General features: G+C 49.7%; 1 protein-coding gene across 1 annotated transcript; it reads right to left on the reverse strand.

The window, feature by feature from the left end:
• Positions 1–445: 445 nt before the first annotated feature.
• Positions 446–1,974, reverse strand: LOC125624003 (C-C motif chemokine 3). The gene is made up of 3 exons (XM_048824242.2): positions 1,769–1,974; positions 1,324–1,438; positions 446–727 (listed from the first exon to the last, which is right to left on the reverse strand). Exons 1-3 carry the CDS (start codon positions 1,842–1,844, stop codon positions 619–621), a joined length of 300 nt encoding a protein of 99 aa, XP_048680199.1. The 5' UTR covers positions 1,845–1,974; the 3' UTR covers positions 446–618.
• Positions 1,975–24,241: the final 22,267 nt, after the last annotated feature.

The raw sequence follows: 24,241 nt of genomic DNA on the forward strand, positions 1-24,241 counted from the left end.
CTCAGAAGCCTTCAATAGCAGCCTTAATGCCTAGGATTTACTCATACCACAGTAGTGCCTCGAGACCCTGATCTGGTTAGGCGCCCTCTTGTGCTAGGTGCTGTATAAACAACAGAGTAAGACACACCCCCACCCCCACCCAAAAGAACCTCCAGTCTAAGGTCCTGATCCCGCAAACACATGGCATTTGCGTAGCTTTAAGCATGTGTCGTCCCACTGACTCCAATGGGATGAGTGCTGTCGAGTTAAGCACGTGTTTGCAGGCTTGAGGTCTGAATAGAAAAGACAGACAGGATGCCTGCAGCAGGAGAATTAGCCCAAGAGTTTCCATTTTTTGTTTTATTTTTCTTTTTTTGTAAAATAAATAAAACTTAAACCCAACAAATACAAAGGAGAATGAAATATTTCACGATTCACATGACAAATACATTAAAATTCCCTTAAATACAATTCAGAGCCATTAAAATTCCCTTAAGTACAATTCAGGGCCATCTTTCACAGTTCAACGCTAATTGGGACAAATAGCCCGTAAGGATTCAAAGGCTGAGAGGAGGTAAAGTGCTTCCTGGAAATCCGTTTGGGAAGATGCTTGGCAGGAAGTGATGTCAGACCCTAGGCTCAGGGTGCCCTTGAAACGGCTTCCCTGGCTCTCAGCTGAGTCACAATATCCTGGACCCATTTCTCATCTGGATTGGTGCATAACGTTTTGCCTTTGATGGTTGTGAAGCTGCAGAGAGAAAACCCCAGTTAGAAACGCCTGGTACCAGCTCTCAAGGGCGGCGGAGGAAAATGGGTCCTGTTTTCAGAGCAAACACTCTGCTACTGCAAAGGGGACGAATGGTCCTAAGGACACAACGGCCCATAGCTAATGGCAGCTCTGCTGGCCCATTGGATTGCTGGGTGTCCACCCACTATTCACTACTAACAGGTTTTTCAAAAATCTTCAGCCAATCAGAAACCAGCTTATTCATAACGCTCAGGAAGAGTTTCACTGCAATTGGCTGAATTTCACCAAAAGCTTCTCGCAGCCAGTCAGAGGAGGAAATCCACCCTCCAGTTCCCACCACTGCTTCCCCAGCTGCGACACTGCACTATAGCCGTATGGACTCAACATCTGGGGTGGGGCGGAGGGCTGAAAACCCCCTTGAGCCTAGCCTGTTTCTAATTGAGAGAACCGTAAAACTAGCTGAGGGCTCAGGACTGTCTCTCTCACAGGCTGTGCTAATAATATCCCAAATTACTTGGTGCCCCAGGAGGAACTTTCCTGTGGGGTGGGGTGGGGTCTCCTGGAGAATATGGTATCTGGCTGGGTATTATACTCACATCACAGCCGGCTGGAAGCAGCTGCTGCTGGTGTATTCATACTTCACCACGCGGCTCCGTGAAATTGGGTTGGGAGAGTATCCGTAGCAGCAGACACTTGGGGAGTGGAGTGCCTCTGAAAGAGAAGACAAGAGAATCATGGTTGGTCTTTCTCATCGATGGCTTGGAGAGCTCCCTCCCTGTAGGTGCAAAGGGGCTCCTGCTAACACCTAGCTCTGAGGGAGGTTCCCAGAGAGATCTCTGAGCTGTCTGGTGTGGGGGCTACCTCACATCACAGCTTCATCCTTCAGTAAGGCAGAGAGAAGGGGCAAGCCTGCCTCTCCCTACCGGCAATGAAAGCTCAGAAGGAGTGTGTGCCCAGGCATTGCCCGCTGTCACTGTCTCGCTAGCCTGGGGAGATGGAGGGGAGAGAGGTCACCGCTCCACAGACGGATCTTGGACTCACGTGGACCAGCTGTTGAGGCCTGCAAGCAGAAGGCAGCGATGAGGAGAACAGTGAGGGCAGCCACAGAGACCTTCATGTTGCTGTCAGGTGGGGACGAGCTGCAGATGCAGAACCAGAGATGGGATTTCTTCTTAGCTTCCTTGTGCAGCTGATACCGGACCCTGGATTCTCCCCTCTTTTTATAGGGGGGGACACTGAGCGATGGGGTCAACGCTGTCACCTCCCAGGAAATGCCATGATAAGACAGTGGTGATACAATGGAACAAAGTCTGCTGAATCAAGAGAAGCAGAAGAGGGAAGTGCAAGGACTGCGGTCTATGACTGGGCAATTCCATCCCGCTGCTGCAAGGCATGGTGCAAGTGACAGAGGGAAAAGGATGTGAGTCTACCCAGCACCTTATCTGCTGCTTTTTCTTTGAAATCACTCACCAGTCTTTACACGGAGAAGAGGCCGGGGGGATGCATTTCTCAGGGCATTAGTAACTAGAGGAGATATGGGACCATTCACCTAGAAGTCGCTGGATTTAATGAAGCTGTCGATCAAGGGTCATTTCCTTGTGACAGCTTCTTCGTGCTCTTAGTTCTAAGAACAGCATCTGCATCATAGAAGAAACCAACTCAGTCAGCCTTCTTGGTGACAGCTCCAGCAGAGACACCAAGATCCCATGCATCATGGAGGCTGACCTGTCCTCTCACCACTTGAAATGCAGGTCCCTTCAGACCAAGGTTGAGGAATGTGGGGGACACTTGCCTTGCCATTCTGCATACCTACCCTTGGCACCTTCTCCCATGAAAAGAGAAAGGGACCCGAAACACCTCAATGATCAACTGCTACTTCCAGAGGAACCAGGGTTGAGTGGTTGGAGCACAGGGCTGGGAGCCAGGGGATCTGGATTCTGTACCCACTTTGCCACTGACTCATTGTGTGTCTTTGGGCAAGTCACTCCCCTTCCCTGTGCCTCACCTTTCCCACTAGTCATTGCAGACAATCATACTGCCCCCTCACCCAGGGGGCAGTGAGGCTCAATTCTGTTGGTGTTTATAGAGAGCTTTGGAAGCCTTGGATGGAACAGGCTAGAGAAAAGCAAAATATTGTTATGCTGCAGCATGTGGTTAGCTGCCAGAGGTGTACCTTTGCTCTCTGGGCAGTCATAGATCTCACTGAAAACTTCTGGGTGTGCTAGCTACCCTTCATTCAGCTTAAATGGAGGAAGCAACTAAGCTCCTTTATGGAGTAAGATAGCTGAAACAATAGAAGCCACCACTCAAAGCACTGGCCTGAGCAAGAACTAACTCAGGGATAACAAGAGGGGTTTCCCTGGAAACTGATTGAAAATGCCTGGACTGAGTCTTCGACTGGATTGCAGCTGTGTGTGTCAGAAGGAGAGAGCCAGAGAAGTGCTCATAGCATAGCCCTGAGAGGAAGCCAAGAGAGTAAGCTTCTTTGGGGCAGAGAGCTGGCTGGAAAGGAAGGCTTGGAATTATGAGCAAAGAAACTGGTCTTTGTTCCTATTGTGCTGAGACAAACAGGGCGTTGTGTGTGTTCTTTGTATTTAAACAGGACTGCACCAAAGAAACACCTGACTGGATCCTTAATTTCTCCTCCTAACGAAAACAACCAAACAAAGCCCTAAATATTGGGAAACTGTTCATGTTCGAGGGGCAAGGATATTATCGTAGTTTTGCTCACCCAAATATTATCCAGGTGAAACTGTAGCGCCACAGCGAGGTACTCCAGCCCTTTCTGAATCCACCAGGAAAGGGTAGTTGAATGATACATAATTCAGCTTCATGCTTCATGTCCCCTTACCCACCAACTTCCTGGGAGAATCCCCTGCCTGAGCGCACTCTAGGTTGACTGAACATGCTGGGTTTTCCGAGAGGCCTCGGGGAGTTAGGCACTCACCTCCCATTGGAGTTCAAAGGGATTTGGGTGCCTACTTAGACTAAGCTCTTTAATAGTAATAGGTCCCTGAGGTTCCTTTGCAAATCCCAGCCAGTCTTAGGGTACATCTACAATGCAAAAAGTCTCATAGCAGCAAGTCTCAGAGCCCTGGTCAACTGACTTGGGCAGCAGGGCTACAAATAGTAGTGTAGATGGTCAGGCTTGGGGTGCAGACGGGGCTCTGAGAACCTCCCCCTCGCCGGGTTTCCGAGCCCAGGCTCCAGCCCGAGCCTGAATGTCTCAACTGCCATGTTCAGTCCCACAGCCTGAGTCTACTGACCCGGACTCTGAGACTCGCCACCGTGGGCTTTTTTTCGCTGTGTAGACATACCCTCGGTGCCATTAAAATACATGGGGTCTGTTTAAAAAAATGAACTCCAATCATCCAAACTCCCATCACTGTGCTGGGGCAATTGCACCTCTGCCCCCTTTGTGGCCTCCTTGAGGGCATCCCACTCAGATCTCAGGCTTCTAGCCATAACCGCAGACTTGGTGGGTGCTCTGGGGCTGGAGCCCCCATGGGGAAAATAGTGGGTGCTCAACATGCACTAGCCACAGCACTTGGGCAGCGCCACCGAGCAGCTAATCGGGGCACCGCCAAACAGATGATTGGCGGCACCACTCAGGGAGGCGCTTGGGGGAGGGTGGAGAACAGCAAGCGGTGGGTGAGGGGGCGGGACCACAGGGAGGGGGCAGAGTGGGGTGGGAAGAGAGAGAGCGAGGGTGGGGTCTCGGGGGGCAGGGCCTCGGGGCAGAGCGGGGGTGGAGCACCCACTGGGAAAAGTAAAGCTCAGTGCCTGTGCTTCTGGCTGTCACCTTTCTCAGGGCGGGGTCTCATGTTCCCCTCCCGCCAGGCCAGGGATTTTGGCTGCAATTTCCTGCCTAAACTCACTGTGCTTATCCCAGCTGGCGTGACTAGGTCAGCCCCTGCAGTCCTGCTCTCTCCCAGGGGCAATGACAGGGTTTACCTGCCACCAGCCAGCCTTCCAAAGGCAAAGTGTTTGTTTAGAACTAAAGCATGACAGCAAAAGTAGACTATAAAACAGTACACGCGAGCTAGGGAATTAAAAAGAAAGGATGTAGAGAAACCGGAAAGGACCCAGAGGCGAGTGATGAAGATGATCAAAGGGAGGGAACACAAGCCATAGGAGCAAAGGCTGAAGGACCTGGGCATGTTTAATTCAGAACAGAGGAGATTAAGCGGGGAAATGATAACGGTCTTCAAATACTTGAAAGGCTGCCATAAAAAAGATGGAGAAAAGTTGTTCTCTCTTGCCACAGAGGCAGGACAAGAGGCAATTGGTTCAAACTACAGCAGAGCAATTTAGCAGATTTACCTCAGGGAAAACTTGCTAGCTGTAAGAGCGGTAGGACAATGCAACAGAGGCCTAAGGAGGTTGTGGAAGCTCCTTCACTGGAGGTTTCAAAAGGAGGCTGGAGCCACCTGTCCAAGATAGTTTACACAACAAATCCTGCATCGTGGAGGGTGGGATACTAGCTGACGCTTACAGTCCCTTTTAATCCTGTGGGTCTGTGATTCTAAGCTTACCTGGTGTCACCGATCATTCACATGGGTTCCTGGCAGGTCCGTACACATGTTTGCCAGTTCTTTGTTCCAGAGAGAGACTGATGTGAGTCAGATCAGGTTGACCTTTATACAGTTTGGGGGCCTCTGTCTCCCTGACCTCCTGACCCAGGTAAAACCAGTCAATGCCCCTAGCCACAGGGGGTGAAGCTTCAAAGGGATGAATATCTGCAGACCGGGCATTAGGAATTTGCAATAATTACCTCCCCCATGATTCCAGCTTCCACTGGAAACCCACCCAGTGAGCCAGGAGCACACCCCACTCCTTGGTACATAAGTCTACGAATTCCCGTGCATGCATCGCATCTGGCACATCTCACTGTAATAGTCTTTGAAGAGTCCATGCCTCCAAGGCCAGCCTCTGTCACACCCCCATTAACCAAACTTCAGAAACCTCCCCCAAAGCTGTGCCTTGTTTTTCTGTGATGGAGTTGTGACGCATGGCTAGAAAGGGTTAAACATCCTGAAAAATAAATAACCCTCAAAAGACATGTAGGGAGATAATGTTTGTGGTTTTGTGTTTTACATATGTATGAGTCCGGTCGACAATGTAATCTACAGTCCCTGTCTATGCTGTATTCTGATATCATGTAAATGAATTGTAAACACAGGATATGCATCCGATGAAGTGAGCTGTAGCTCACGAAAGCTCATGCTCAAATAAATTGGTTAGTCTCTAAGGTGCCACAAGTACTTCTTTTCTTTTTGCGAATGCAGACTAACACGGCTGTTACTCTGAAACCTGTCATTTTGCAAGGCACTGCATTTAGCCGTATGGAGTGGAAATCTATCAACTGCATGAAAAAACTTGTACAGGCAGTTTCCACGGTATGCATCCAATGAAGTGAGCTGTAGCTCACGAAAGCTCATGCTCAAATAAATTGGTTAGTCTCTAAGGTGCCACAAGTACTCCTTTTCTTTTTACAGGATATCTCGGTATTCATCTCTCTTTGAAATGTGCTGTGAACGGTGGAGGAACAAGCAAATAGCCTTTTGTTAATTCTATAGCTAAGTACCGGTGATGGACCTCCTTCAAAGTCATCCTGATTAACTTTTGTTCCCAGAGGAAATCCCAGCTTGTCAAAGACACCATCTCTGCACCCACGACAGCTGCAGCAGTTAAAAGAATCTCAGTGACTCTACGATGGTTTTAACTTTGTGAGAATTCAACTGCAAGGGGGAGCTGGCTGCTCATGGTGCATCAGCCCTGATCTCTCGGAAACCACACTGGCAGCGCTGTGGGTACTCCACCCACCCGGGGTGAGCAGCGGGCTGGCTTACGGGGAGGGAGCTTTCTCCACTATCCCGGGCAGCATGCCAGCACTGGGGCAATGTAGGAGCATGACCTGGGTCCTGTGACGGAAGGGTGCTGTCACATGACTTGCCCCCGCCACCCAAGGGGCTGAGTCTTTAGCTCTGCTCTTCCAACCCCTTGGGGAAACCTCATTCTTCTACTAAGCCGGCACTTTGGCCCTGGAGGAAGTGGACAGCCTCCCTATCTCAAGGGCCCAGCTGCCCTGTGAATGTCCCCTAGGGGGTCCCTCAGCACTGCAACATCTCCAGGGAGAGCTGAGATTTAGCAGCACAGTGCCTACGGCACAATCACTCTGCTGAGCTGATTAGCAGGGTGGGGGTGTATTCACTGCCCTTCTGAATCAGAGTTTCCTTACTGAGTTGACACACAGCCAGGTTCCTTTCACCCTTACTTGGCCAGCGTGATCCACTGTCATGCCATCAACGTGAGGTTGGAAAGAGTGTGGGATTCTAGCTGCCCACTGGGGGTGGGTTGTGGCTGTGGGACCACTTGGCCCCTCTGTTCACCTATGGGTGTGATTCAAAGTGCTGCCGGTCACTCTGAGTGGTCTGAGAGGCAGCCGTCCGAGAGATCTCCCCCCTCACATCCTGTCGTGGCAGATATGCTGAGAGATTCTGCTGCCAGCCCCTGGGGGTTAAACTCTCCACACCCAGCAGTAGGACTTACTCATTGAGCATCCTGGTCTATGAAACTTGCTGTCTGCCAGAACACAAGTCTGGCAGCCTTCAGAGCATGGTATATCCATTTGGGTCAGCATTTGGCTGTGATGTATACTACTGATGGTAGGAGTCACCAGGTGGCACTGTAATACGTACTCATACAAATGCTGTTTTTGCTTAATGTGCAAGCAAGTTTTTAGCCTTTGGAGAAATGCTGCATTGTTGTGAATTTTGTTATGGAGTGGTCCTTGGAGAGAAGCTGTGGCCAGTAACAGAGAATTTGAGCTCTTACTTATTCTGACTATCTGAAGGCAGTTTTTAGGACAGAATAGCTTCCTGGCAACCAGGCACTGGTGTAGGACTGAGATTCCCAGAGGAAGAGTGCCTGCATAGTGTTGTGACCAGCTCTGTTCCAGCAGTGTTGTAGCTGTGTTGGTCACAGGATACTAGAGATTCATTTAGTGAGCTGGATGAGGTACACCACATGTAGTGAAAGGTTTGTGTAGGACCCATGGATTGTGAAAGATGTGTTGTGGGAGGTATTAACTATATACAAGAAATCTACAGATCACCTACCTTCATAGATCCCGTAACCACCCTAAACACACCAAGAAATCTGTTACCTACAGCCAGGAACTCAGATGTAGTTAGTCGTTGGCTGTGCATGTGTTCTTTCTGAATCCCAGCCCTGTGCTGATAGCTGACATGGCAGATCTCATTCAAACTGCCCACAAAGACCACAAGACTTTGTAGCAAAAGCACCTCTGATAAATGAAGGTGGAGGTAGCTCCCTTTTATGGACACCCAGCCAGCCCGTTAGCTATAAAGTCCCTCTGGGTGGCTGTTCTCTGCTTGCTTTACCTGTAAAGGGTTAACAAAGTTCCCTAGGTAAAGGAAAAGGAGTGGGCACCTGACCAAAAGAGCCAATGGGAGGGCTAGAACTTTTTAAAATTGGGGAAAAACTTCTTTGTCTGTGTGTTGTGGTTCTCCAGGAAAAAGCAGAGACACAGAGCAGCAATGCTGTAAGCAGCTTTAAAACCAGGTATGAAAAAACATCAAATCATACCTCAACCCTACTTATCTGAAAACCTAAATATGTAAGTAATCAGGGAATATCTAGGAAGACGCGATTAGGGTTATTTCTTTTATTTCTTATTGGCTTGTGGACTCCTCTGTGCTAACCCCAGATGCTTTTGTTTACTTGTAACCTTTAAGCTGAACCCCCAAGAAAGCTATTTTGGGTGCTTAATTTTTGGAATTGTTCTTTTAAAATCTAGCAAAAGCCTAAGTTCCAGATGTATTTTCTTTCTTTTTGTTTTTAATAAAATTTACCATTTTTTAAGAACAGGATTGGATTTTTGGTGTCCTAAGAGGTTTGTGCATATTTTGTTTAATTAGTTAGTGGCAACAGCTAATTTCCTTTGTTTCCTTTCTCAGCTCTTCCCTGGAGCGGGGTGAAAGGGCTTGAGGGTACCCTACAGGAAGTAATTCCCAAGTGCGCCTTCCTGGGTTCCAAAAAGGGGGTTTGCATTTGGGTGGTGGCAGCGTTTACCAAGCCAAGGTCAGAAAAAAAGCTGTAACCTTGGGAGTTTAATACAAGCTGGAATGGCAAGTATTAATTTTTAAAAATCCTTGCGGGCCCCCGCCTTCTGCACTCGAAGTGCCAGAGTGGGGAATCAGCCTTGACCACCCGGCCAGGTTTATTGTTAACGAAGCAGGGTATTAATGCCCTACATGTGTTATAAGTACACTTAATAGATGTATGCCTGTGACTGTGGACCAGCTCAGTGAATGGCAGGACTTTCCATTCCCCCCTCGGCCAAACAAAGACACCCCCTCTGAGACCCCTCTGAATACACCAATACAAACAAGTTACATATTAGCCCATGACGTGGTTAGTTAACGCCCTTTACCTTGTACATGTTGGTTCTATCAAAACATCTCTGTTTATCACCCTGACCTGATCTTAAAGTGTGTCTTTGTATCATCTCTGGGGAGTGCCTTTACACCATGACCCCGTAGTGGGGTGTTCTGGTGCCACCCTTCTGGAATGTGCTTGCGGGAGTGTCCTGTGCCCAGCACTCCTCAGTAATGCTTGCCCTGTTCGTGCCAGTTTCTGTGAACTTGCAAGCAGACATGTTTTGTAACAGGGCCTGACCTCTGCTCACAGCATTGACTTTCGCTAAATTTGCTTTATATTAGCAGGGTCTGACTACCACTTTAGTTCAGGCCTCAAGCCTCAGACCAGGCCTCTTCATACCAGGCCTCATGTTTCAGGCTCTCTCTGTCTACTACATCAGATATCACAGAATATGCTCTGAGGAGACAGTCCAGGATATACTCCTTAACCCACTTAAAACCACCTCCACCAAACAAGGAAACTCCACCGGAGAAGTAGATCGCATCCTGGAACGGGCCACCCAAATAGAGAGAGAACCTGTTTCAGTACAGACGTAAAACCCCCTTTAATGGCACATGCCTAGTTGTCACCTACCACCTCACACTAGAACCCATATGGGGTATCATCCAACAACTACAGCCCATGCTCAAAGGGGATCTCATCCTGAAATGAATCTTTCCTGAACCTCCTTTTCTAGCCTCCAAACAACCTCCCCAACCTCTCCAAGCCCATTATCAGAAGCAAGTTCCCCACAGACCAGGACATACCAACTCAAAGTGACTCCAGACCTTGCCAGAACAACATATAAGCCGGGCCTTAAAAACCTCTAAGGATGGAGATTCCACCACCTCCCTAGGGAACCCATTCCAGTGCTTCACCACCTTCCTAGTGAAATAGTGTTTCCTAATATCCAACCTAAACCTCCCCCACTGCAACTTGAGACTATTTCTTCTTGTTCTGTCATCTGCAACCACTGAAAACAGCCGAGCTCCATCCTCTTCGGAACCCCCCATCAGGTAGTTGAAGGCTGCTATCAAATCCCCCCCTCATTCTTCTCTTCTGCAAACTAAATAACCCTAGTTCCCTCAGCCTCTCCTCGTAAGTTATGTGCCCCAGTCTCCTAATCATTTTCGTTGCCCTCCGCTGGACTCTTTCCCATTTGTCCACATCCCTTCTGTAGTGGGGGGGCCAAAACTGGACACAATACTCCAGGTGGGGCCTCACCAGTGCCAAATAGAGGGGAATAATCACTTCCCTTGATCTGCTGGCAATGCCCCTACTTATACAGCCCAAAATGCCACTGGCCTTCTTGGCAACAAGGGCACACTGTTGACTCATATCCAGCTTCTCGTCCACTGTAATCCCCAGGTCCTTTTCTGCAGAACTGCTGCTTAGCCAGTCAGTCCCCAGCCTGTAGCGGTGCATGGGATTCTTCCTTCCTTAGTGCAGGGCTCTGCACTTGTCCTTGTTGAACCTCATCAGATTTCTTTTGGCCCAATCCTCCAATTTGCCTCGGTCACTCTGGACCCTATCCCTACTCTCCAGCATATCTACCTCTCCCCCCAGTTTAGTGTCATCTGTGAATTTGCTGAGGATGCAATCCATCCCATCACCCAGATCATTAATAAAGATGTTGAACAAAACCAGCCCCAGGACCGATCCCTATGGTGCGTTTGTGTACATGCACCTAAGATAACTAGCCGATTGCTCTACTTTCTCAGTATGAATCAGGAGGCTTCCCATCTTGTACCCTCCTCCTTGTGTTTCCTCCCAGTATCTTTGAACTATCCAATTTCCTCACAGTATTGCCTTAGAATATATGCTAAACTATCTGTTTGATCTTGAGTTTAGCTGGGACACTCTGGCTTGGTTTACATTACAGTTAGGTCCATGTGAGGCAGCTTATGTCAACTTAACTCTGTAAGTGTTTACATTACAATGTTGCTCCACCCTGATGTTGCTCCCGCCCACTACAAGGACTTAATAACTCCACCTCCAGGAGAGGCATAGCGCTTAGGATGGTGTAGTTAGGATGATGCAGTGGACACTGTGTTGGTTGTTCTGAGCCCTGCCGGGCTGATATCTGGAACCCTGCTGCCCGGGGCTCACAGATGGAGCCTCTCGCCGGGCTGATGTCCAGAGCCCCACGGCCTGGAGCTGGCAGCTGGAGCTGGACAGTGGCAGGGGTGCTGGAATAATGTTTGGGGGTAGGGGTGCTGATCAGGGCCAGCTCTACAGTTTTTGCCACCCCAAGCAGTGAAAAAAACTGCCACCACGGACGGCAAAAGGGAGAAGCTGCTGCCGAATTACCGCCTTGGCCGGCGGGACAGAGGGGCTGCCGCCAAATTGCCGCCGCCGCGGAAACACTGCGGCCCCTTTCTAACTGCCGCCCCAAGCACCTGCTTGGAACGCTGGTGCCTGGAGCCGGCCCTGGTGCTGATGGTGGAAACCATCTATTTGGTGTTTGTTATTACCACTTCAAGCCAGGGGTGCAGCAGCGCCACCAGCAATCCTAGTTCCATTACCACTGGACGGCAGGGCTCGGGGACGGATGCGCACCACAGACTGAAGGAGCTAGTGTGGACGAACAAAACCGATTTAATTACTGCAGTGGCTGTACATCAACGTGGCTTAAGTCGACTTAATTCTGTAGTGTAGACATGCCCTCTGAATACCTTTCCCAGACCTGAAGAAGAGCTCTGTGTATCTCAAAAGCTTGTCTCTGTCAAAGTTGGTCCAATAAAAGATATTCCCTCACACACCTTGTACCTCTGTTCCAGGACTGACATGTATGTGTAAATAAAACATAGCTAAGCAGGGTAGCAGAGGGTACGTGTGTGTAGGAGGGATGCTCACCTTAGAGTCTTTTTTACCCTTTGTTTTCCTATTTTAATGAAAGCATAGGAAAATACACCCCTTTCAGGCTTGTTAGTTGTTGTCACCCTTTCACTGGCTTCAAGGCTTCGGTGTTGGCTTAGGTAACACCTTTGGCTCCTGAATATGTAGTCTGCCTAGCGAACATACAACCTTTCTTTAATTGCCTTTGTTCTTCTTGTGGCAGGAAAGCGTCAGATAACTTTTACAGTTAGTTTTAACTCTTCATTCGTCCATTTTCTGAGCTATTCCTTCAAATTGATTAGAGTTTGCCTGGAAAAGAAATTCTGTTTTCAAAAAGTCCGAACATTCCCATTCTTTGTATACAAGTTTCCAGTTCTCCAAAGAGCCTTTTAAAATTAAATAACTCATAGGAAGTCTTTCGCTTAAGTTGTTAATTCTCCAAGACAATGTTTGTAATGATGATTTTTCTTCTCTTCCTGAGTGAGGTGAGATTTTTTGTGCACTGACAATAATTAATTAATTTCTATTAATATAAAGATTGTATACTTAAATTGCTTCTTACATTAGTAACCAGTTATAGCATCAAATAACCTTGCTATATGTGTACATAAAACATCTTACTATTCATATAACAGTGATATCAGGCAGTTATTGTATGAAGACTTGCATTTAGATACAAAATATTTGCAAATATACATCTCAAAAGAAGCTTATGCCCTGAAGTTTATGGCCTCTACAGAAGTTCTGTGGTTTCAGAGTGGCAGCCGTGTTAGTCTGTAACAGCAAAAACAATGAGGAGCCCTTGTGGCACCTTAGAGACTAACACATTTATTTGGGCATAAGCTTTCGTGGGCTAGAACCCACTTCATCAGATTCAAGGAGTGGAAAATACAGGAGCAGGTATAAATACATGAAAGGATAGGAGTTGCCCTACCAAGTGTGAGGTCAGTCTAATGAGACAATTCAATTAACAGCAGCATACCAAGGAAGGAAAAATAACTTTTGTAGTGGGAATGAGAGTGGCCCATTTCAAACAGTTGACAAGAAGGTGTGAGTAACAGTAGGGGGAAATTAGTATGGGGGAAATTAGGTTTAGGTTTTGTAATGACCCAACCACTCCCAGTCTTTATTCAGGCCTAATTTGATGGTGTCCAGTTTGCAAATTAATTCCAGTTCTGCAGTTTCACATTGGAGTCTGGTTTTGAAGTTTTTTTGTTGAAGAATTGCCACTTTTAGGTCTGTTATTGAGTGACCAGGGAGATTGAAGTGTTTTCCTACTGGTTTTTGAATGTTATAATTCCTGATGTCAGATCCGTGTCCATTTATTCTTTTGCGTAGAGACTGTCCGGTTTGGCCAATGTACATGGCAGAGAGGCATTGCTGGCACATGTTGGCATAGATCACATTGGTAGATGTGCCAGTGAATGAGCCCCGGATGGTGTGGCTGATGTGATTAGGTCCCTTGAATAGATATGTGGACAGAGTTGGCACCGGGGTTTGTTGCAGGGTTTGGTTCCTGGGTTGGTGTTTTCGTTGTGTGGTGTGTAGTTGCTAGTGTGTATTTGCTTCAGGTTGGGGGGCTGTCTGTAAGCAAGGACTGGCCTGTCTCCCAAGATCTGTGAGAGTGCTGGGTTGTCCTTCAGGATAGGTTGTAGATCCTTGATGATGCACTGGAGAGCTTTTAGTTGGGGACTGTAGGTGACAGCTAGTGATGTTCTGTTACTTTCTTTGTTGGGCCTGTCTTGTAGTAGGTGACTTCTGGGTACCCTTCTGGCTATGTGGCTTGAAAGCTTGTCTCTCTCTCACCAACAGAAGCTGGTCCAATAAAAGATATTACCTCCTCCACCTTGTCTCTCTAACAAAGGTTTAAAACACTTCCAACTACATGTGTTTTTCCTAGAGGATTTCCTGAACGAAGACTTTGAATGCTGTAATTATAAAATTCATTGCAATTAAGTTATTTCTACAATTCTCTGTGTGAGTTTACTTAGATTTATTACTCTGAAAGCCCACTCTCCACTCCTTTCACAATCAGATCTCTTTGTAAAACATGAAATACACATAATGCGCAATCTTGGGCTTTACACTGCTACATTAGCTAAACTCCCTTTTCTGCTCCAAGTTACTCCGGCCTCTGAACAGCTTCCCAGCATGCCCCCTGCCCTAATGGGGCTCCACGGGCAGCACCCCGCTTAGATGCTGGCCCTGAGTTTCTGGAAAGCCGGCTCTTCTAATCCCTTCTCTTTTAACAGGGTTTGCAGGGTTTTTTGTTTTTTCTCCTTTTTTTTTTTACTCTCTGGTCATTCCTAGTTACACAGAGCAGGGGGTTCCAAGACAGGGGTTTACTTTGCAGTTGCAAGCTGTGATGATCCTCCTTTGTCTCTTCCTGGCTGGACAATGCTAGGTGCTTCGAGCCAGTTTCATGTAAACAGCTGGCCTGGACAGTGCCTTCCCTGTCTGATTGCATCACCACACAGCTGGGAGGTGATTCTGTAGTTGCTCTCCAGTTACAATTACAGCATTCTACTCCATGCACATATCCATTACCATAACCTGGGTACAGATCTCCTAATGCCCGACAAGATCAGGACATTACAAGTTTTACAAAAAAGACCTTACATATTTTTATACACAATAATGCAGTGGATTCAATTTAGGGTTGCCACTAGGGCTGTCAATTAATTGCCCTTAACTCACGAGATTAATGCAACAAAATTGTGATTTAAAATATTAATCCCAATTAATCACAGTTTCAATCATACTGTTAAACAATAATAGAATACCAATTGAAATGTATTAAATATTTTTAGATTTTTTTTTTTACAACACAGAATACAAAGTGCATAGTGCTCACTTTACATTATTTTTTATTACAAATATTTGCACTGTAAAAAGCTAAACAAAAGAAATAGTATCTTTCAATTCACCTCATACAAGTACTGTAGTGCAATCTCTTTATCATGAAAGTGCAACTTACAAAGGTAGATTTCTTTTTGTTACATAACTGCTCTCAAAAACAAAACAATGTAAAACAAGTCCACTTAGTCCTACTTCTTGTTCAGCCAACCGCTAAGACAAACAAGTTTGTTTACATTTAAGGGAGATAATGCTGCCCGCTTCTTATTTACAATGTCACCTGAAAGTGAGAACAGGCATTAGCATGGCACTTTTGTAGCCAGCATTGCAAGATATTTACATGCCAGATATGCTAAACAGCCCCTTTATTCTTCAGCCAACATTCCAGAGGACACACTTCCATGCTGATGATGCTCATTAAAAAAAATGTGATAATTAAATTTGTGACTGAACTCCTTAGGGGAGAATTGTATGTCTCCAGCTCTGTGTTTTACCCACATTCTGCCATATATTTCATGTTGTGGCAGTCTCGGATGCCAACCCAGCACATGTTGTTCATTTTAAGAACACTTTCACTGCAGATTTGTCACTGTGTGACAAAGCACAAAGGTACCAATGTGCGCTTTCTAAAGATAGCTACAGCACTTGACCCAAGATTCAAGAAACTGAAGTGCAGTCCAAAATCTGAGAGAGACAAGGTGTGGAACATGCTTTCAGAAGTCTTAAAAGAGCAACTCTCCAATGCGGAAACTACAGAACCCAAACCACCAAAAAAGAAAATCAGCCTTCTGCTGGTGGCATCTGACTCAGGTGATGACCATGAACATGCATCAGTCTGCACTGCTTCGGATCGTTATCAAGCAGAACCCATCATCAGTATGTACGCATGTCCCCTGGAATGGTGGGCGAAGCATGAACGGACATATGAATCTTTAGTGCATTTGGCATGTAAATATCTTGTGACATCAGATACAACAGTGCCAAGCGAATGCCTGTTCTCACTTTCAGGTGACATTGTAAACAAGAAGTGACCAGCATTATTTCCTGCAGATGTAAACAAACTTGTTTTTCTGAGCAATTGACTGAACAAGAAGTAGGACTGAGTGGACTTTCTAGGCTCTAAAGTTTTACATTGTTTTATGTTTGAGTCCAGTTATTTTTTGTACATAATTCTACATTTGTAAGTTCAACTTTCATGATAAAGAGATTGCACCACAGTACTTGTGTTAAGTGAATTGAAATACTATTTCTTTTGTTTCTTTTTTCCAGTGCAAATATTTGTAATAAAAAATAAATATACAGTGAGCAGTGTACACTTTGTATTCTGTGTTGTAACTGAAAATCAATATATGTGGAAAACATCCAAAAATATTTAAATAAATGGTTTCAGAGTAGCAGCCGTGTTAGTCTGTATTTGCAAAAGAAAAAGCACCTTAGAGACTAACAAATTTATTTGAGCGAAAGCTTATGCTCAGATAAATTTGTTAGTCTCTAAGGTGCCACAAGTACTCCTTTTCTTTTATTTAAATAAATGGTATTCTATTATTAACAGCACAATTAATCACAATTAATTGTTTTAATTGCTTGACAGCCCTAGTTGCCACCTTTCTAATGACTGCTAACCAGACTGTCAAGGCCCTGCCTCCTGCTCTGCCTCTTCCCACAAGGCCCCACCCGGTTCCACCTCTTCCACCAAGGCTCTGCCCCTTCTCTGCCTCTTCCCCAGGCCCCGCTCCTGCTCCGCTTCTTCCCCTGCCCAATAAAAAAAACAGACATCAGGGCTTGTCAAATGGCACCCGGCAACACAAGCCAAAACCTGGACTGTCCAGGTGAAACCCAGATGTGTGGCAACCCTAATGCAATACTTATGGGGAGCGTTCAGAACCCCCCTGTTATCACCTTGAGGTGTCTGGACCTTGATTGTCACAGGGTGACAGATCAGATGAGGAGCTGGGGTGGTATTGGGAACCAGTGGGGTATGGGCGATACAGATCTGATAAGGAGGCAGGACGTGGGTGGTGAACTGGGACTAGCTGGGCACAGAGATGGGGGCAAGAAGCCAGAGGGCACGGACACTGAGATTGGGCAAGGAGCCTGTGGCGGGAGATTGGGGGGAGCTAGGCGGATGGGAAATGAGGGGAGGAGGGGGAGAGTGGAGGCCAGGCTGAGGAAGAGAGATGGACTGGATGAAGAACTGGCAGGGGGGAACTGGGACTGACTGGGCCAAGACATTGAGCCTGGGATGAGAAACCGGAGGAGTGGTGCTTTGGACTGGCTAGGTGAGGAACAGGGGGCTGGGATGAGGAGCCAGGGGTGAGGCAGAGACAGGGACAGTTCGGAGGGAATGAGGCTGGGGAGAAATGGGCAGCAGAGCCAATGCCCACAAGTGCACACTCCCCTATAGTTGTGTTAGTTATATTTAGAGGACAAGCTGGCACAGCAATAGCTAAGGGTCGCCAACAGATGGCGGCCATTTCCTGCCTTTGTGCCGAGGCCCTGGAGCCAGTGCCCGGCCCATGGAGCAGAACCAGCCTATTGGTTTCATGTTTCTTTCTGCAGGTCCAAAGGACAGTGGCACCAGTGGGGCTGTGAGAAGGGCCTGTCCCCTCGCCCTGGAGGCATGCAGCAGGGGCCAACAAGACCCTGGGGGTCACTCTGACATGCACACTCTGCCTGGTTTGGCAGGGGACAGAGGGGCTCCTGGGGCAGAGGGGATGGTATCCACCTTCCAGTGTTTCCCCGAAGGAGGTTACGGGGACAGGGTCATAGGACAGTTCATAGAAGCTGTGGAAATTAACCTGTTCTGTCCCTCCACTACAAGCCCTAATGGTCTCTCAGATCGCCCTCCCTCTCTCTAAATCCTTTACCCTCCTCTAGCCCCTTTAAGGTGAGGATCTCAAGGGGCTTCATAAACCAGCTTTAACTGAACCTCAGGCCTCCCCTACCTCGGGACATTTTACATGTAGGGAAACTGAGGCACAGAGCAGTAACGTGGTACTGCTCTCTGGGCTGGGGCATGGCTCAGTGTCACAAGGCAAATCAATTCCAGAACCAGGAACACAACCCAGGAGCCTTGATCCCCCAAACTCCACATCTAACCTAGGGTTGTCAATTTTGATTGGACGTATTCCTACAGGTTTTCTCACATGACATAATCTTTAATCAAAGATGAATCTTTAATTCCTGGTGACTTCAGGACAATCCCTGAGGGCTGACAACTCCAGTCTGACCCCTAGGCCACTGTCATACCCTGTACACAGTGGGACCTAGGCCATGTCATTGGGAAGAAGAGGAAGGGCTGTAGTATCCAGATGGACCCCTGCAGCCTGGCAGGGAGGTGTCGGGGGCTTGCCCCTGCATGGTATCCGAGGGTTACTGAGGCTAGCAGGCAGGGTTGGAAGCTTGTCCCCTGGGTGGGGCGATCAGGGAGAAGGATCTGATACCCTGTGCGCACACATCTCTGGTTCACCTGCTCCAGCAGACTCAGCGGGGTAACAGAGGCAGGACTGTGGTTGTCTCTCTCTGTTTTCTCCCTGAAACAAGGATGATCTGTGCTGCCCCTGAGCTGGGGCCAGGCCAGGGGAGGGAGAGCATAGAGGCAGCACCTGGGAATCTCACAGCTCTAGGAGGGGCAGGGGGCCAGGTAGTGAGCCTGGCAGGAGAGCAAACCCCTTCACCCCCAGGATGTTAGCAGAGCCAGTCTCCGTGGGGCTGCTTCTACCTCACCCCAATGTTGCTTTCCCAGCTCCAGTCACTTCCAGAGGCTTTTTTGACCAGCTAAACTCGTTCTCCTTCACTCAGCCCCTCTCTGCCCTTCTGCGGCCACTTTATATCTCCCTTTGCTGTGGGGGGGGTGTTCTTTGGGGTAAACCCAGCTGTGATCAAATTGCCAGTCACCCCACAAATCAGAGATGGAACCGCACTGCAGAACAACCCTGCTGGACCAGGGCCAAAAGGTCAGCAGGCAGCGAGGGGAGAGTCACCTTAGTGAATCCTGCCGCCAGAGAGAGGAAATAGTCCGTTCAGCTCCACAGAGCCTGATCCCGCGAGGCACCGAGCGCCCTCCTCGTCAATGGGAGTCGAGCACTGGAATGAGTTCGTGTGCATCTTCTGGCCTGATCCTGCCCCAACAGGGCCCTTTCTGGTCCCTGAGCACTGCAGCTGCCCTGGGAAGGGGTGAGGGGCAAGGGGTGATCAGGAGGCTAGTAGGGGATGCAGGCAGGTGTCAGCCCTTCCCAGACCAGGACCCATGTTGTAACAGATACAAGTTTCAGCACCCCCCTTCCCCCAAAGCCATAAGGAGAGGGAGAGGGCTCATGCCGAGGGTGACCAGACATCCCGTTTTTAAGCCCTCCTGCAGGTGTCCTGACTTTTTCTTAAAAACGGGCAAATCGTCCCATATTTTCTGTCTCTCTCTCTCCTCACACCTAATCAGTACTGGTGGGTCCTACTGCTGGCCGGATCCCTGCTCGCCAGTTGCCTGCCCACTAGTGGTGAGTGGGGAGGGGGCCAGTGGCTGACAATGGGGGTGGCTGTGCAAGGCTGGTGGCAGATGCAGAGTGCGGGTAGGGGCCACCTCCCCTGCCGGTCCATCAGCGCAGGCCCCGCTGCATGCCAGCGGCCAGCAGGGCCCTGACACCCCCCCACGCGCGCCCCCCAGCCTGTTTCCGGCCAGGGCTGGCTGTGAGCTGCGGTGGCTGGTGAGTGCAGGCAGGCGCCAGGCGACAGCTGGTTACATGTCACCTCTGCTGCCCACCCATTGGCACTTTGCGTGCTCCCCCCTCACTGTCCTCTCCCAGCTTTGCTCCTTTGCCCCCACAGCCTCGCTGCTCCTCCATATCCCCCCAGTGGGGCACATCCCGCTCCCAGTGCTGTGCAGAGAACCAGCCCATGGTCGGAGCGCTCAGCTCACCATCAGCCTGGCCGGCAGGCTCCTTCCTTCCCCTACTGCCTCTGGCTGGGCCAGCACCCTGGGAAAGCCAAAGACCCTCTGGCCAGGAGCCAAGCCCTGCACATGCCAAAACCCCGCACAGCGCTGTCATGGGGAAGCCTCTCCACCCCTCAGCTAAGCTCTGGAGTGCGGGGGGGAGAAGGGATTTCCAGCCCCTGCAGGCTCCACAGCAGCCACTGCCCCTGCCCCCCCGGCAGGAGCTTAGCACCTTCTTCACCAGCCCCCCCACCCCCTCGTCCTGCCTCCAGGGAATGTGGAACTGCTCCGTACCCTAGGCTGAGCAACCTCTCTGGCCGGGTTTGCTGGAGCCCCTGCAGTCCGGTTCCCAGGGCTCTAGTGCATAATGCAGCCTTAGAGCTTAGTCCCTTCCTGCCTGCGCTGTAGCCAGAGGTGCCTGGGTTATGTTGATGGCCAGCAGCAGCCTGGAGGTGTTAGCTGCCTTTTCACACTGTGCGGACAGGAAGGGACAAGCTGCTTCCAGCCACATGGGGGTGGGAGGAAGAGATGAGCTTTGCAAAGACACGGGCCAGGTCATCCCTTCCTCGCATCCCCACCCTGCGGCTGGAAGCAGCTCCCGTCCCTTCCCTCATGCAAAGTGCCATGAAGCTGCTGCTGGCCACATTCTGGTGTGAATCCTGGCAGAAGTCTGGGGGGGCGGGGGGGGAAAGAATGTGACCCTACATGCCCCCCCCCCATGTTGTCTCAGGAAGATGTGACACCAGGTACCAGGAGAGGCAGGTCTGTCCTGGGGGCCCAGCCAAGCACGGATGGTGGAGAGCACCACACAGGGACGGTTGTGGTCGGTCAGTCACCCCCCTCCCCGCAGTGAGAGAGGTGTATGGGAGTGTGTGTGTGTCACCCCTCCATGTGTGAACCCTAAAGCCTTAAAGATAAGAAGGTAAATAAAAAGAATCCAACTACGCAGTATTTCTTTTTAACAGGGGCTCAGTCAACGTTTGTACTGCATAGTTCTGATTGATTGCCTCTGAATCAATTTTACCAGGTATCCCGTATTCAGCATAGGGAAATATGGTCACCCTACTCATGCCCCACAGCACGGGAGCCATCCCACTGGTGATCCTGCCTGAGGAAGTGCCCTTCTCCCAGCAGGAAGACATCTGAGAACCACGATGCTGGAGCATTAAGGGGAAAAAGTGGAACCCCTTTGGAGCCTAAGAGATGAGGTCTTACCTGCTTCCCCACCCCCGCATCAGGAGCTGTTTCATGGGAACGAGCTAGTTAGGGACCAGTGCAGATGGTCTAAGGGCACAGTTGTGTGAGGTGCTGAAGTCAGTGGCGACTGAGTGCTGAATCAGGCCCTAAGAGAGGATTGGGAGGGACTCTGCCACTAACCTAGAAGCCAGGCCCCCACCCAAAGAGACTCCCCACCCCAAGTCCCTTCACCCCCAGAACTCAGACTAACACCATGGACTGGCTGCCTGGAGATGGCCAGAAGAGCATTTGTGGGGCTGAAACTGTGCAAAGGGCCATCGGTAGGAAACACTTAGATCTGAAGGGATGACAACCAACCCCCCAACCCGGCTGCCCTCTCCACTTCCACCCAGGGCCCTTGCTGTGCCATCTACTGCACATGAGCCTCAGCCCTCTGCTGCTGAATCGTATCACCCACACATCCAAGAATATCCCCAAACCACACACCAAGCTGCCCTTGAACATCCCCTGGTCTGCCAAAGAGAAAGGGGACCTGCTGCATTGCAGGAACCTCTCTGGATCATAGAATCATAGAATATCAGAGTTGGAAGGGACCTCAAGAGGTCATCTAATCCAACCCCCTGCTCAAAGCAGGACCAGTCCCCAATATTTGCCCCAGATCCCTAAATGGCCCCCTTAAGGATTGAACTCACAACCCTGGGTTTAGCAGGCAAATGCTCAAACCACTGAGCTCGGCAGAGCCAGCCAGGTGCCACAGCTTGAAGGCACAGTCCAGCTCAGCCACTCAGTGGATTGGTTTAGTCAAGCAGCACCCAACTTCACCCCCCTAAGAGCCATATTAGCATAGCAACTTGCCAGAAACTCACAGGTAGCCCCAAGTGTATAAAATGGACCAGATTGCTGTAGCCTGCCTCCTCTTTAATAAACAGGTGCAGCTGACAGATGCTACAGATCCCATCATGCCATGCTCCACTCCCCTGCACCTGAGATCAAGATACACCTCCCTCCCAAGCCTGCATGTGGGGACATGTGGTCTCTGCAGGCCATGCCCAGAGTAGGCTGCACGTGTGCCCTCTATGTGAAAAGGGTGATAGTCAGCCAGGTGGAATGGTCTTTGCTCTGCTTTGTCAGGTACTCTTCTCCATCTCTCCTCCTCATTGCTGTTCGGCAATGACTTCACCTCCTCAATTATTAATCCTTTTTGCAGCCCCAGCTGTTGTTGGATTAAGCCCATTAAACCTCCTCTGGGATTGGCCCCAGAGAAGGAGGCAGGTTTCCAAGAAGTGCATTAGAGATGATAGCACAGACAGGGAGCCGAGACAAACAGAAGGGGAGGAGATGGCCTCTCTGAACAGCCTCCTCTGTTTCCCATCAGCTGTGGTATTGGTAGCCAAGGCAAGAAGCAATGACGAGTAAAAGGGGCATCATGTGAACCATCTCCTTGCAGACTGCACCAAGCTGGAGCTTGGGAGAGCATGACTCAGGACGCATGTTGGCTGTGAAATTAGCCATGGGACTCAGCCAGCAGGGGAGAAACATCTAGAACAAAGCCCAGGACAATTTAGCTCTCAAATCTGGATGCCTGACAAAGCATACTTGAACTTTCTTCCCCCTTGGCTGTCCCCATTGCTTTTGGGTAGCAGAGTAAGGGGATTTGGACTACATGGCTGTCCCCACAGTAAGGGAGAAGCTGCTGATCTCATCTGACTTGCACTTACAAATCCTGGGGGTTCTGACTAGCTGGTGTGTCTCTGGTGAAGTCATCGATGTTCCCTTGTAATCACCACTGATTAGCAGATGGGGTGACCCATCCCTCCTACTCTGCTCAGCCAGCTGTGCCCCATACTGCACTGCAGCCACATGGGCACATGGCAATCACTGTGGGGCAATTCTCCCCTTTACACCACTCTGGTGACATAAAGAAGACAGAAATGGCCCCTGAATACCCACTGTAAATGGGAGCTCTCTGGCTGGGGTAGGGTTGCACAGCCCCGCCCTGCCCTGGGCCCCAGCATAGTGGGCATGTCAGAAGCATGCTACAGGAGTGTCTGTTGCTCTCCATGCTGAGGTACAACCCTGCCACAGCAGTGTAAATGGCCCAGGGACATCTCCATGCTCCCGACCAGGACTTTGGTACAGGCCTAAAGGAGGCTGTCGACAGAGAATCGATCCTAGGTTTTACACAGGGTCCAATGCATGCTGGGAGCGTAGTGACTGCTGTGTGAACACTCATGCAGGGCAGGTAAGACTGATAAAGCTCATAAGGCTCGAATCACTGTAGAGTCTAGAGTTTTCAGTAATCTGGGAGGAAACATACAAGTAGTCGGGGTCTTCACCCATTGAACTCTCTGCCTCTTGGCTCTCCGCCAATGAATGTGCATCTCTGGCATCCTGCAGGACGAAACCTAACTCCTTCTGGGACCGATTTGAGTTGTGAGTTCACTCAATGTGTTTGTGATTTGCTATGAGCCACGGGCAGGGGCCGGGTGTGGGGCCTGTTACCGTTTCCCCCCTCTGTTCCTGCGCTGGGGCTGTACTAGGATAGAATAGATTTTAAAAACAGTTTTGTTTCCTTTCTAGCTTGTCAAAGTGCCCAAAGGCCTGGGGGCAGAGGCATCATATTTATGAGTGGTTGGTTGATCTCTTTCTGCCTGTCCTTGCCTGTTTCCTCTGTGCATGTCTGCACCACTGTTTCGCAAAGGCTGTGGCTCCCAACGAAAGGGCAGCTTAGTCAATAAAATTTTGAGATTGTAGGAGCAAGGGACTGGGGGGCACTGCTGCCTGCTCAGGGCACTGGGACGGCCCTGGTGCCCCCAGAAGGGGCCTAGAGCAGCTCATGCCCTCTGGTGGCTGGGACCCTGTTGCAGGGCATGGGGAATGGCAGGCATGGCTGAGGATCTGTACAGCCACCCCACAAGGCTGAGCATCACTCTCTGTGTCTAAGGGCAAGGGGGTATGCTGGGGACTGGCTGAGGTACCCACAACGCTCCACTCCTATTGCCCTGGCCAATGTACATACAATGCTCTACCCCTACTGCCCTAGATGAGGTACCCACAACGTGCTACCCCTATTACTCCTCCTGCCCGGGCCCGGCCCCCGCCGCGCTCTGCCCCTCCGGCCCGGCCCGGCCCCCGCCGCGCTCTGCCCCACCGCGCTCTGCCCCTCCGGCCCGGCCCCCGCCGCGCTCTGCCCCACCGCGCTCTGCCCCTCCTGCCCGGCCCCCGCCGCGCTCTGCCCCACCGCGCTCTGC

The sequence above is a fragment of the Caretta caretta genome, chromosome 17 (genome assembly GCF_965140235.1).
Source record: "Caretta caretta isolate rCarCar2 chromosome 17, rCarCar1.hap1, whole genome shotgun sequence".
NCBI lineage: Eukaryota > Metazoa > Chordata > Testudines > Cheloniidae > Caretta > Caretta caretta.

Bases quoted from the DNA above. Each gene is read 5' to 3' on its own strand.
- LOC125624003 (XM_048824242.2), bottom strand. From the start codon at position 1,844: ATGAAGGTCTCTGTGGCTGCCCTCACTGTTCTCCTCATCGCTGCCTTC. The intron at 1,439-1,768 runs GTGAGTCCAAGA...CTTCTCTTTCAG, and splicing joins GGCCTCAACAGCTGGTCCAC to AGGCACTCCACTCCCCAAGT. The intron at 728-1,323 runs GTGAGTATAATA...TTCTCTCTGCAG, and splicing joins TGCTTCCAGCCGGCTGTGAT to CTTCACAACCATCAAAGGCA.